Below are 13,273 nucleotides of genomic sequence, written 5' to 3' on the forward strand. Positions count from 1 at the left end.
GATACACAAGTGCATAACCTTTATTCGGTTCGTATGAGAAGCCTGGACGATACATACGCGTGCAATTTTCAAGTAATGGACGAGAAAACTATCTGCGCGGATATACCACGTATCAAGCGAGTTGATTGGCTTGATGATTTGAAAAAACACAATATTTCTCTCTCTGACTTGGAAGCTGACACCACTTATAGCGATAATTCGATCGATGTTTTAATAGGTGCTGATATTGCAGGAAAACTTTTTACCGGCAAAAAATATGATTTGGAAAATGGTATAACTGCTTTCGAGTCACGCTTAGGTTGAATGATTATGGGCAGAGCGCCAAGTAGTAAGAGAGAAGATTGTACTTTGAACATTGTATCCATGTTTGTCAACGAAGCGAAAGTATCAAACTTGTGGGAGTTAGACCTTCTTGGGATAAGAGATCCAATAGAAAAAAGCAACGAACTTGTGAGAGAACAAACTATCAGAGAAAATTTTATGAATACTGTTTCTTACTAAGACGAGCGTTATAGTGTTGATTTGCCGTGGGATGATGACCATCCTCCAGTCTCGAGTAATTTTGAGTTATGTAAGAGTAGGCTAGAAAGCACGGTAAAGAAACTCCAAAAGATCAATTTATATGATGAATACAATAATGTTTTGATAGAATGGCTCGATGAAGGTATCATTGAAGTTGTACCCGAAAAGGAGCTTGATTTTTTCTCTCACTGTTTGCCTCATCGTCCGGTAGTAAAAACAGACAGCACTACTCCAGTTCGCCCCGTGTTTGACGCGTCCTCTAGTGAAAAGGGTTACCCTCCTCTCAATAAATGCTTAGAAAAGGGACCGAATCTGATTGAGTTGATTCCGGCGACACTGCTCAGGTTTCGCGAACATGAGATTGGAGTAATCGCGGATATTCGCAAGGCTTTCTTACAAATAGAAATCAGTCCGAAAGATCGAGACTACCTACGTTTTCTGTGGTTCTTAGATGGAAAACTGACAGTTTTACGCCACAAGCGCGTAGTTTTCGGTCTGACCTGTAGTCCATTTTTGTTAGGAGCAGTCTTGGAGTATCACCTTTTGCATACGATTCCAAAGTGTTTTCTCGATTTATGGTCGAGTAAAAATATTGAAAAATTGACGCGATCGTTTTACGTCGATAACTATATCACGAGCGTTCAAACAGCCGAAGAATTAATCTCTTTCATCACGGAAGCTAAAGAAATGATGAGAAAAGGCAGTTTCGAATTGAGAGGGTGGGAGTATACGGGCGACGGCCAAGAGAAAGAAATGACTCCAGTACTCGGTATTTCGTTTAATAAATTACGCGATACTTTGTCAATCAATCCCATTTTACTTGGTGAATATAACAAGGAGATAACAAAAAGAAAAATTCTTTCAGCAACGCATAAAGTCTTTGATCCAATCGGATTTACCGCTCCCGTAACCTTAATACCGAAGTTAATTTTGAGAAAATTGTGTGAGTTGAATGTCGATTGGGATGTTCAAGTTGATAACAACTCAGAAAAAGAGTTTTTATTGTGGTATGAGCAATTGACGCATTTGAGCGAGATAGAAATCCCAAGGAAACTCGGATCAGGCACGTTATCCCTGCACACTTTTGCAGACGCAAGTCAGACGGCGTACGCCACAGTTATATCTTTGCGCGTCGAGAACGAGACTCACGTAGAGCTTAGGCTACTTGCCGCGAAAGCGCGAGTCGCTCCGAAGAAAACAACGATACCGCGATTGGAGCTCTTGGTCACATCGATTGCTAGCCGTCAGACCGCCGAGATAGTGAACGCTTTGCACTATGGGAACGTACCGATCTACTGCTGGTCGGACTCGACGACTGTCTTAGCGTGGCTACAGAGAGATAGCCAATGGGGCACATTCGTTTAGAATCGCGTTCAGGAAATACGGCAACTATCAGCGTCTTGGCAGTGGCAGTATGTGCCCGGTACGGAAAATCCAGCTGACCTTCCGTTACGCGGATGTCAGGCTACACAGCTGCTCGAATCGCGTTGGTGGGAGGGGCCGCCTTGGTTACGCGAGTCCTCGAAAACTTGGCCTAATGCAATAGACACGACAAACGAAGAGGAGGTAAACAGTGAAATGTAGAAATCAGCTCAAATATCGATGTTATGTGGAGAAGTTGATTTCAGTATCATAAACAAATTTTCGTCGTACGTGAAGTTAATAAAATTTTATACGATAATGCTTAGATTCAAGAATTTTCTCATAAGTAAAAAAGCGGCACAAAACAAATATATATCGCCCAGAGAAATACGTAGTGTAGAATGTAAATTATTAACTTGCATACAAAAAACAATGTTTTTACCCAAAAAAGATCCGAAGCTAAAAGTTTTGCAAACTTTTGTACACACTGATGGTCTATTACGATTGAAGACAAAAATTAGCGCACGAAATGATAAATTTCCCTTTTTATATCCAGTTCTATTAGACAATAATCACAAAATTGTAGAGCTAATTATATTAGAAGAACATGAAAGTATGAACCACGCAGGTGTACAGACTGTGATGTGTCGATTAAGAGAGAGATTTTGGATTCTAGCCATGCGAAAGACAGTGAGAAAGGTAATTGCGACTTGCATTATTTGTAAACGTTTTTCGGTAAAGCTAATGCAAGCAGATCCACCTCCTTTGCCACTCAATCGCGTAAGAGATTGTGCTGTTTTTGAAGTAATCGGAGTCGATTTAGCAGGACCTGTATTCCTTCGTGGGCAGCAAAAGGGCTGGATCTGTCTCTTCACATGTGCCGTATACCGTGCGGTACATCTAGAATTAGTTACGTCTCTATCGACAATGACGTTTTTGATGGCGTTGCGTCGCTTCATCGATCGTCGTGGACGTCCGGTCGATATTTATTGTGATAACGGAACGAACTTTGTTGGAGCGGATTCTGCGTTATCAAATCTTAATTGGAAAGTCATAGAGACGTATAGCTCAGCACAGAGAATAACGTGGCACTTTAATCCACCCTCGGCACCATGGTGGGGAGGCTGGTGGGAAAAATTAGTTGGAATGGTAAAGTCATCTTGCGCAAAGTGCTTGGAAAGAGTTGTCTCACATATGAAGAAATGTGTACAGTTCTCTGCGACTGCGAAAATACAATAAATTCGCGACCCTTGACCCATGTTTCCGAAGACGCGAACGATTTGATACCATTAACTCCATCAATGTTTCTGCGCGAAAACAAAGGCTTCGAAAATCCTGACTTAGATATTATCAATAAAGTAAATTTGACTGCTAGCTATAGAAAAAAGCAAGAAATAATAGAACACTTGCGCCAACGTTTTCGCACGGAATATTTGAGTCGGCTGATACTAAAAAGTAATAGTGTAAAAGAGTCTCGCTCAATAAAAGTCGGCGAGGTTGTTCTGATCGGCGATGACAACAAAAAACGTATTGATTGGCCTTTAGCAAAAATTGAGAAATTGATTCAAGGTCGCGACGGCGTAGCTAGAGTAGCAGTATTGAAAACCAAAGACGGAATTTTAAAGCGTCCATTGCAGCGTATATACCCTTTGGAAATTGGTTGCGAGGATAGAAAAGAAATAGAGTTAATGTGTGGTAAAGAGCAATCGATGAACGACAAAACAGCTGCGGAGGAAAATAAGTTTGAACCTAGTCCAAATGTAGTAAAAACCAGGAGTGGACGTGTGGTTAAGAAACCTAATTATTATCAATTTTTGGTGTCATTGAGTCAAGGACTCAAGGTGGGAGGATGTTTGGAATGATCTGGAATGAGCCGATGTATTTTTTCTGCGAATCAGCGGCGTGAGCGGCGCAAGTGTCGAGTGCGAGAGAGCGCGCTGAGCGCCTCAGTATGGAGAGACACGCGATATGAGTAACAGGTCTCGGGAGGTTGTTCCAAGTTTACGGAGCTAATTAAATCTGTATTTGATCGCACAGAGAGTCTCTTCATTTACCCTACTATTCCCCGTTCCTTACACTTTTAAAAACACTCTTTTATAGCATAGATTATCAGTTGTGATTCAGAATTTAGAGTGAGATGGATGTAGAGGAACAGTCTCTCATGCTTCCTGTGATAAATTTTGACGCGTTGACAGACAAAAGTGAAAAGAAAAGTAAAAGACATGGGGATCTATTGCCCGACAGCATACGTGCAGTATGTTGTGGTGCATCTAGTTGTGGTAAGACGAATGCGCTCTTAGCTCTTTTAACCCATCCTAATGGTGTAAAGTTTGAAAATATTTACATATATTCTAAGTCGCTTAATCAACCAAAATACAAATTTCTTGAGCAACTTCTTGAACCCATCAAAGGTGTTGACTACTTACCTTTTAGCGAGCATGATCTCGTTGTATCACCATACGAAGCACGTCCAAATTCTATTATGATTTTTGATGACATTGCTTGTGAGAAACAAGATAATGTGAAAGCTTTTTATTGTATGGGAAGACATAGAAATGTTGATTGCTTTTACTTATGTCAATCATATGCTCAAGTATCCAAACACTTAGTGAGAGATAATGTGAATTTTTTAATAATTTTCCGCCAAGATGATATGAATTTAAAACATATCTATAATGATCATGTGATATGTCATAGCAATGTTTTAAAGAAATTTGTTCTTCGTGTTGGAAAGAAGATTACAGCTTTCTTGTAATTGACAAGGATCGAAAAATAGATGCTGGCAGATTCAGAAAAGGTTTTGATAAGTTCATTATAAATGCGAATCACTCAACATAAAACCGACAGTAGACAACATTTGCAAATAGACAACATGACTGAGTTAGGTTAACAGATTGGTATTCTTCGTCAAGTGGAAAAAGCTCGCGAAGCCATAAAACATAAATATAATTTGTTGAAGTCTGACAAATTAGTAACTGAAAAATTTGTCAAAGAGACTTTCAAGCCTGTGATTGAACCACTTGAAAAGTTGGTTGATGAAACAACACTTAGTCAGCAGAGAAAAACCAAACGTAAAAAATTATTGCAACCTAAAAAAGAAGAAAAAGATAGCTATGACATACGAGAATTATCTAAAAAAGAGGAAAAACCATTAGAAAAATTATATGATAGTGGATTGGAAGAAGCATTGAATGCTAATGAACAATTGAAAAATAATGATGTTGATGTATTTCATACTCCTGAAAGTGATCCACTTAATAAGTATTTATCAATATTGCGGAAAAATTAAGTAGCAACATTAGATACTATCTGTGGAGTACGTCAAAATAAAGATGGTACTCTTAAGATTGGTGATAGCTCAGTGAATTTTGAAAATAATAAAATTATTATAGGTAAAGATACTTATGAAAAAAGCTCTGGATTGATTGAACTGTTATTCAAAAAAAAACCTGATAGCTCCATTGTAACTCAAGACGATTTAGGTACCTACGGTCGTATTATAAATAAAACGAATGCATATAAAAAGCATTACAAACCTGACGAGGAAATACGCTATCAATCAAGTGAAAAATTTCGAGATATCATATCTTAGTTGATCAGAGTTACACCTTATAATTCACCAAGTGGCAGAGGGTTTTCTTTGAAGTCATCTTATAAAATTGCACGGCCTAATAATCTTACTGATTATATATATTGGAATAATCCCAATGAGCTTGTAGAACGATGAGGATACGGTGGCCAACCGTATCCGAACAACACGCTGCTAATAAGCTGCTTCGCTGCTTGCCGCACCGCCTCGATTACTGTTGCTGTTGTTGCTGTCGCTGCTACTGTTGTTGTCGCTATTGCTGCTGCTGCTATTGCTGCTGCTATCGCTGCTGCTGCTATTGCTGCTGCTAGCACACCCACGCACTCAAGTTCGCAATGTTCAGCCTCGCACTATCACCAGGAAAACGTAACCGGCTCGGGAGAAAACAGGGTTAGCTACGATGCAGGCCGACTGAGTAACACAGTCATACTGCCTGTTGAACGCTCCCCTCCCGGTCATTGCCCCTACGCGCCCTCTCTCTCTCGCGAACCGATCGCGGCTTTTCTCGATCAGCCGCTCATTAACCTCGCGCGAGTCGAACGATTTACGCTAATTGTTGCAGCCCCCTCCTAGCTTCGGACTACCGGACCGAACTACTTCACCGACTCGCGACCCCAAGGACAGGATTGGGAAAGGGGAGAAACTAACACAATCCATCCTTATTTACATTATGCTTTATTTGCCCATCCCGGGCCACCACTCCCCTGCATCACCTGCCGGAGCCCCCTGGCGCCTTATGCCTGGGATAGCGCCAGTGCTCCGACTTGTTGGGGCACTTCGATGTCGTGGTGATCCCGGGATGGCCGCAGATATAACAGCCCTTCTTCGGCCGCCCACTGGGGCCAGGCTCTGCTCCATGGCACTGGCTCCCTGCTGGTGGATGGGGCGGCTGGACTGGGGCTGCCGGGGCGGCGATGAATGTAACGCCGCCCACCGTGGCGGATGTGCGCCCTCCTTGGGTGCGCACCACCACGGTAGGGTCGGAAACCGACCCGTCCACGCGGACCGTGAACTCCTGTCCGGCGCCGGGGGCCCCCGAGACTCTCTTGGCTTGAGTCTGCGTCGGGGGCCTGGCCGGAGTCCTGGCCGCGGCCCTATCCGTTGGTGCCGTCGGTGGTAAAACCGCCGGCGGGCCCGCGGCCGCTGGGGACTCCGGTCCCCGGTCTACGCGCAGCAGGGCCTCTCCATATGCGCTCTGCCGCCGGACCACAGGAGCCCACTCCCCCAGCATCTCTTGGGCGCCGCGGAAGTTGAGGAACTCCCCCAGGTGTGCGTGCACCCGGCGCTGAAGTTCCCCGACGAACTCCCACGCGTTTTCTAATTCCTGGAGGCCCAACCTCACGTGCCTCCAGGAATTTTCAAGCCCAACCTGCTGGGGGACACGGGGGTGGTTGCAGACCCACTGCCCCTGGCCACAGGCCTCTTTCGGCCTGGGGCACTGTGTTGAGCCGTCAGCCGTCGTCGGCTGGTTCGGCTCTGGGGTCTGCACCCCCTGGTCCATCGTGGACTTAGACCGACGGCCCTCTTCGGACGGGCCGTCGGTCTAGGTGGACGCTTCTCGGGTCTCAGGCCTCCTGGTCTGAGCCCGCATACCTTCCCGGAGGAAGTCGTCCACCCGCTGGCGCGAGCGGCCCTCTCTGGCGGCCACCTCGACCTGGGCCCGGACAAATCTTCTGATATCTCCGATCAGCCGATCGGCGTCCGGATCCAGCCTTAGATCGAGCAACATCTGGGTGGCCGTCTCGAAGGCCTCCTCACTCACTACCAGCATCCTCTCCATCTGAAAAAGAAGAAGAGGGGAGTTAAGGGATGTCTCAGGTTTAGCCCTTAACCTAACCGTCGCTGCGTCACGCTCGACGCTATTGTTTGCGAGGACGTCCCGGTCCCCTGCGCTTTCCTCGCGAATATGGCCCATTTGCGGGGTAAATTGGCGGGACCACCTTTCGCACGTGCTGAGTGGTTCTACGGGGCTTGCCTCTTCCCCTTGCCGCATTGCCATCCAGGTCATCTCCACCTGGTTCCTGAGATTCGCACGCAGGGTTCTTGCGCGGCCTACCACGGCCGCGCTTAGCCGGCGCCTCGGTCAGTATCTTTGGAGCCGCCACGGATTCCTCACACTCGTTCGCGGGGGCTGCATTCGCGACGCGCTCGCATATCGGATCCTCGCTGGATTCCTCAACCTTCGCTGGCGGGTCGCCTACGCCCTCCTCTTCCTCCAATGGTGTTAAGTCCCCTCTTCCTGGCTCCTCGTCGTCCTGATCCGAGAATGGGCCGAAATAGGGCTTGAGATCCTTGGCGTGGATCAGCTCGGGCAACTCTTCCTGCTGGTTACCGAGGCGGTAGGTATTAGTCCCACATACCTCCTGAATTACATATGGACCAGCATACTTCGGCGCCAACTTCGCCGAAACGCCCTGAGCTGCGGAAGACAAGATGCGGTTCCGCTTCCACACCCAGTCCCCAACCCTAAAATCGGCCTGACGTCTCCTCCGATTGTAGTAGACCGCCTGACGGTCCGCCTCCTCCCTGGACTTAGAGCCAGCGTGTTCCCATAAATTGGGTAACTGGCGCATGTGCTCGCCCCATTCGGTCAGTTCTTGGCCCTCGGAAGCTTCCCGAGCCAACTCATCCTGGGCTCTCCTAAAGGTCGAGGGGGGAGTGGGCTGTCTACCGAAGACCAGCATAGCCGGGCTATAGCCTGTCGCGCTATGAGTTGCCGAGTTCAACGCGAAGTTGAACTCTGGCAGGTGCTCATCCCAGCTCTTAAGGTCTCGCTCCACGTACGACATGAGCATGGCCTTGAGGGTTTTGTTCACTCGCTCTGTAGGGTTTGCCTGTGGGTGGTAAACTGGAGTAAGGGCGCGCCGGATGCCGTTCCTCAGCAAGTAGGCATCGACCTCCTGATTTTTAAATTCGGTCCCGTTGTCCGAAAGAAATATCTCGGGCGCGCCGAACCTGGTTACCACTCTCTCGTGCAATTCCCGTACGATGGTCCTTCCATTGGCCTTACGTACGGGTACACACTCCACCCATCGAGTGAACAGGTCTAAGAAGACCAAAATATACTCGAACCCTCTCGAGCTCTTTGGGAAAGGGCCAGTAATGTCACTGGCCACCACCTGCCAGGGTCGCGAGACCTCTCGACGATCCATCAGCCCGCAAGGCGGCCTATGTTCCGCCTTGCACTGCTGCTATACCGGGCAACTCCTCACGTACTCTCTGACCTGCTCGTACATCTTTGGCCAGAAGTACAGGTGCCTAGCCCGGGAGAACGTTCGTTCTCTCCCCTGGTGTCCCGCTGCTGGCGCATCGTGTACCTCCTCGAGTACCTGATGCCTCTTCTCGGCAGGAACCACTAGCTTCCAGGCTTCCTCGTTGTCGATGGACCCTTCGCTCTCCTCAGTCGGATTGTAGTGATACAATCTCCCTCCAACCACCTTCCAGGTGGGTTGAGAATGTGGATCCTGGCATACTTCTCTATACTCTTGAAGGTACCAGGCATCGGCAGTTTCCGGCTGATGAGTCATGGCACCCATTTCTACCACCCCCTCCTCATAGGCCCTATATAAAGCGTCTGGCACCACGTTGAGGTCTCCCTTTCGATACTCTATATCGAACACATGCCCTTGTAGTGCTAACGCCCAACGCGCTAGCCTTCCTGTAGGGTTCCTCATACTGTGGAGCCACCTAAGGCAACTATGATCGGTGATTACTTTGAAGTGGTGCCCCTCAACATAAGGCCGGAACTTCCCGATAGCCCATACTACTGCCAGGCACTCTCGTTCGGAGACTGTATAGTTCCTTTCCGCACTGTTTAGGGAGCGACTGGCGTACTCAATTACGCGCTCCTGTCCATCGATTTCTTGCGTCAACACCGCGCCTATCCCACTATCGCTCGCGTCCGTTTGTAACACGAACTGCGCGCTGGGATCTGGCGACTGCAAGATTGGTGCCGAGACCATTGCGTCTCGCAACCGTTCGAAAGCCTGCTCCTGTTCCTACTGCCAAGCAAACGGGATGCTCTTCTTCGTCAGGCGGTTTATCGGCTCAGCGATGGTCGCGAAGTCGGGTATAAAGCGACCATACCACGACATCATCCCCATGAACCGCTTCACCTGTCTGATCGTCCGTGGTACTGGGTACTCCATGATGGGCTTGATCTTCTCTGGATCTGGCCTTACCCCTTCACGGTTCACTAGGACCCCTAGGTACTTGACTTCCGACTTACAGAAGTGGCTTTTGGTCTTATTCACAGTGAGGCCCGCACCCAGGATTCGTTGTAAAACCAATCCCAGGTGTCGCTTATGCTCCTCAAAGGACGGCGAGATAATAATCACGTCGTCGAGGTAAGCAAAAGCAAAAGGATCTAAATCCGGGCCAATCACTCTGTCCATCAACCTCTGGAAGGTCGCGCCGGCGTAAGACAATCCGAAGGGCATTCTCTTGAACTGAAAATGCCCCAGGCCGGGGACTGTGAACGCCGTAATGGGGCGCGACTCCTTTTTAAGAGGTATCTGGTGGTACGCGCTACTCAAGTCCAGTGTCGAGATGAACTTAGCATCCCTGATCCTTCGCAGGATGTCGCTCATAAAGGGTAATGGATAGACGTCCGGCTTGGTTACTGCGTTTACCTTCTGGTAATTTACGCAGAACCGATATTTGCCATCTGCCTTCTTAACCATCACCACTGGACTTGACCACCCGCTGGTTGCTGGTTCAATGACGTCGTTGTCCAGCATGGCCTTGACCAGCGCGTGCATTTCGTCTCGCACCCTGTCGGAGACCGGGTAGTATTTCTGTTTACAGGGTCGAGCGTCTCCGATGTCTATCTCATGCTCGACCCCCACAGCACAGCCTAAACACTCGCCTCCGTCTGGAATTAATCCGTCGACGAGGCTAGCCACTTCTTGACGCTGTGCTTCCGTGGCTTCTACCAGGCCTACGGGTGCGAGGCACGACGTACCAGTGACGCTTGCCACTTCCAACGGTACCGCCACTTTGGCTTTCGCCAAGTACAGCTGGTCCGTGTCAGGGTTCAGGTTGGCGCTGAATTCCCTTACGAAATTCGCGCCGACATAGCAGTCATCAGACAGCAGTGGCGTTATAGCGACCCTTACGTCTTTTGTGATTCCCCCTACCGTGAAGGGGAAAATCACATGACCCAAGATGGGACATGGGTGACCGTCGGCGAGCTTCGCTTCTCCCGCACGCGTGATGTCCAGGCCCAGCCCCATGTCCGATGCCAATCTAATCCCGAGTTGACCCATTACCGTCGATGAGGCCCCGGTGTCGTAGAGTGCCCTCAACTTGTAGGTACCTATCCCCACCTGAAGCCACCATCTGGTCTCATCCTCGGGTCTATACCTGCGGGGAGCTTTCTCCGTCCCTCTCCCCTCTGTGGACGGGAGGCTTTCACGGCTCTTCTTGCCCTGGGCAGCCGCTACTCGCATCGACGTGCTCTCACCCGCTGGTGTCTGGGTCGCCGGTGTATCCTCCGGAGCGTCAGGTGGTCTCCTGGAGCTTTTGGGTCTGACGGTCTCCTCTCCGATCCATTCAAACCCCTGCTCCACCACCTGAATCCGACCTCCGTACCCTTCGAGGATATAAAATGCCCGGTTACCCAGATCAGGCATCTGCTCGGTCGCTGTCGTTTCTAACGCCACCGCACTGCCACGTCTCGTGGGGTCCGATACCCCTGTCGAGACCTCCCTGAACCCTGGGGTCGCTGACGGGCCCCTGCCACGTTCAAGCGACCCGCGACGAGAGGTCACCTTTACTGGAGACGCGGAGGGGACCTCCGTCCTCCGTTTCCCTGCCCGTTTCCCTTGTTACAATCCGGGCAGTACCTCCTGGTAAAGCCCAGTTTGCCACAAGACGAGCACTTAATTGGTTGGGAGAAATCTATTTTTCTCCGCTGACCCTCTCGTCGCTGGCCAGGAGACCCAGGGGGGGTTTTATTCCTCCCCTTTTCTTGCGGCCGACCCCTCGGCCGCTTGGGAGAGTTAGCCTTCCTCTCCTTAAAGTACCGGTCGATCTCGCGTCGCAGGGTCGCAATCTGCGACGACAGATCTTCAATGCGGTCTGTCGCCTGCGTTGCAGCGATTGTGGGCCGGTCCTTGGGTTTCCTGGCCTGAGTTTTGACCGGTGACTCGGGTTGCAGCTGTTCCCTACTCCGAGGCTTGTTGGACATGGCCGCCGTTTGGGGGCCTGCCCGGGGAGGTGGTGCTTTTGCTGACACCCCCATGTGCTCGGGGTATAACGTGGACGTAGGCTCCAGCCTGATCCTCGGGCGCTCGTTGTCCCGCAAAGCGGTTTCGATCTCAGTCGCCCGGGCGTGGAATTCGTCCACGTTGGAGAACGCATTCCTCCGCAGCTGCATCCGGATGGCGGATAGGAGATTTGCATACAACAAATCTAACTGTCTCTGCTCTGGTAACGGCGTGCGTAGCTGGGCTAACATGAAGAGGAGGTGGCAGGCATATTCTCGCACCAGCTCTCCTTTCTCCTGGTACCGGGCTTGAGCCTCTTGCAGCAATCTTTGTTGCTGCAGCTCACTCGACCCAAACCAACGTCGAGCGCCAGCCACGAAGTCGGCGTAACTCCTCCACTTGAACTTGTTAAGCTCGTACCAGGTCCTCGCAACACCTTCGAGGAGCTCTGATACCGAGCACAAGATTTCGCCGTCCGTTAGCCCAGAGCCCGCGCGTAGATCCTCCAGTCTTGACAAGAAGGTGTCTACGCACTCTGAAGCCGTACCTGAGTATCGCAGCTTCCATCCTCGGACTATCCTGCCCGCATCCCGAGTCGCATAGTACCCCGACGCCGCATTGGCGTCGTACCAGGCGGATCCCTCCGGGATCGCCTGCTCTTTACCTATGTCGGCGTCTCTTGGTCCTCTCCTTGGTGGCTGTTCCGTCCGTGAAGGCACCTGCCTTTGGGGAGCCTCTCGAGGTTCACCAGGGGTCGGTCGCTGGGGTTCCGGAGTACTTCCTGGTACCCTCGGGTCGTAGTGACACGTATACGTGGATTGGAAGTCCACGGTTCTCCTGGGCCGCTCTGGTATGACCGTTCGTCGATTGGTGGGGTCCCTGTTCCTTAACTGCTGGACCTCCACCTGCAGGGCGGTCACCTGGTCACTCCACCGCGCGCATACCTGGTCGTGCCTTTCCAGCATCTCTAATATGCGGTTTATCCCGACCCGGTTGCCCGCCCGACCCCTATCTGGCGATCCGGTGGAGCCCTTGTGCTCACTACTGGCCCCCTCCGAGGGCCCCTTGACCTCGCCGCTCACCCCTTCCTCTGCGGGCTCTCGTTCCCCCGTCTCGCTCTGACTCTCCTCCTCTAGATTGTCGTAGACCGCGAGAGTCCGCGTCATGTTCGCCTCTACCGCCTCATCCCTGTATAGCAGCATGAGTGGGTGGGCGACAAGATCCTCCGCATCAGCTGCTTCTAATTCTTGTCGCCTGGACTCCAGCCACCTCTCTCAGCTCCTTCGCCTGCGTTGTGTCGCTTCCCTATCCAACGCCGCTCCTTGGAAGTCTAAGTCGATATATTCGCCTAACAACCAATACGCTAATCGAACTGCCTGCATCAGCTTGGGACCGTCTGTACGCAACTCCAGTTGCGTCAGGTATCTATCCAGCTGTGTCGAAGGCAGTTCCGAAGCCCACCGGGTTATAGGGTCGGCGGTATCCTCCATATCGCTTATGCTGGGGCGTAGGTGACGGTTAAGGTTAATTTACCTAGTCGACCACTACCGCCTCCTATCGCCCAAGGCGCGAGCGGGGTGTTGCGATTTTT

General features: G+C 50.1%; 1 protein-coding gene across 1 annotated transcript; it reads left to right on the plus strand.

The window, feature by feature from the left end:
- The first annotated feature begins 3,086 nt into the window (after positions 1 to 3,086).
- LOC131675193 (uncharacterized) lies at positions 3,087 to 3,746 on the plus strand. The gene has a single exon (XM_058954088.1). It carries the CDS (start codon positions 3,087 to 3,089, stop codon positions 3,744 to 3,746), a length of 660 nt encoding a protein of 219 aa, XP_058810071.1.
- The last annotated feature ends 9,527 nt before the right edge of the window (positions 3,747 to 13,273 follow it).

This window comes from Phymastichus coffea, unplaced genomic scaffold (genome assembly GCF_024137745.1).
Source record: "Phymastichus coffea isolate CEN01 unplaced genomic scaffold, Cenicafe_Pcof_1.1 PCOF00017, whole genome shotgun sequence".
Classification (NCBI taxonomy): Eukaryota; Metazoa; Arthropoda; class Insecta; order Hymenoptera; family Eulophidae; genus Phymastichus; species Phymastichus coffea.

What these genes read in the sequence shown, in the direction of transcription:
- LOC131675193 (XM_058954088.1), top strand. Translation starts at nt 3,087, where the DNA reads ATGTGTACAGTTCTCTGCGACTGCGAAAATACAATAAATTCGCGACCC.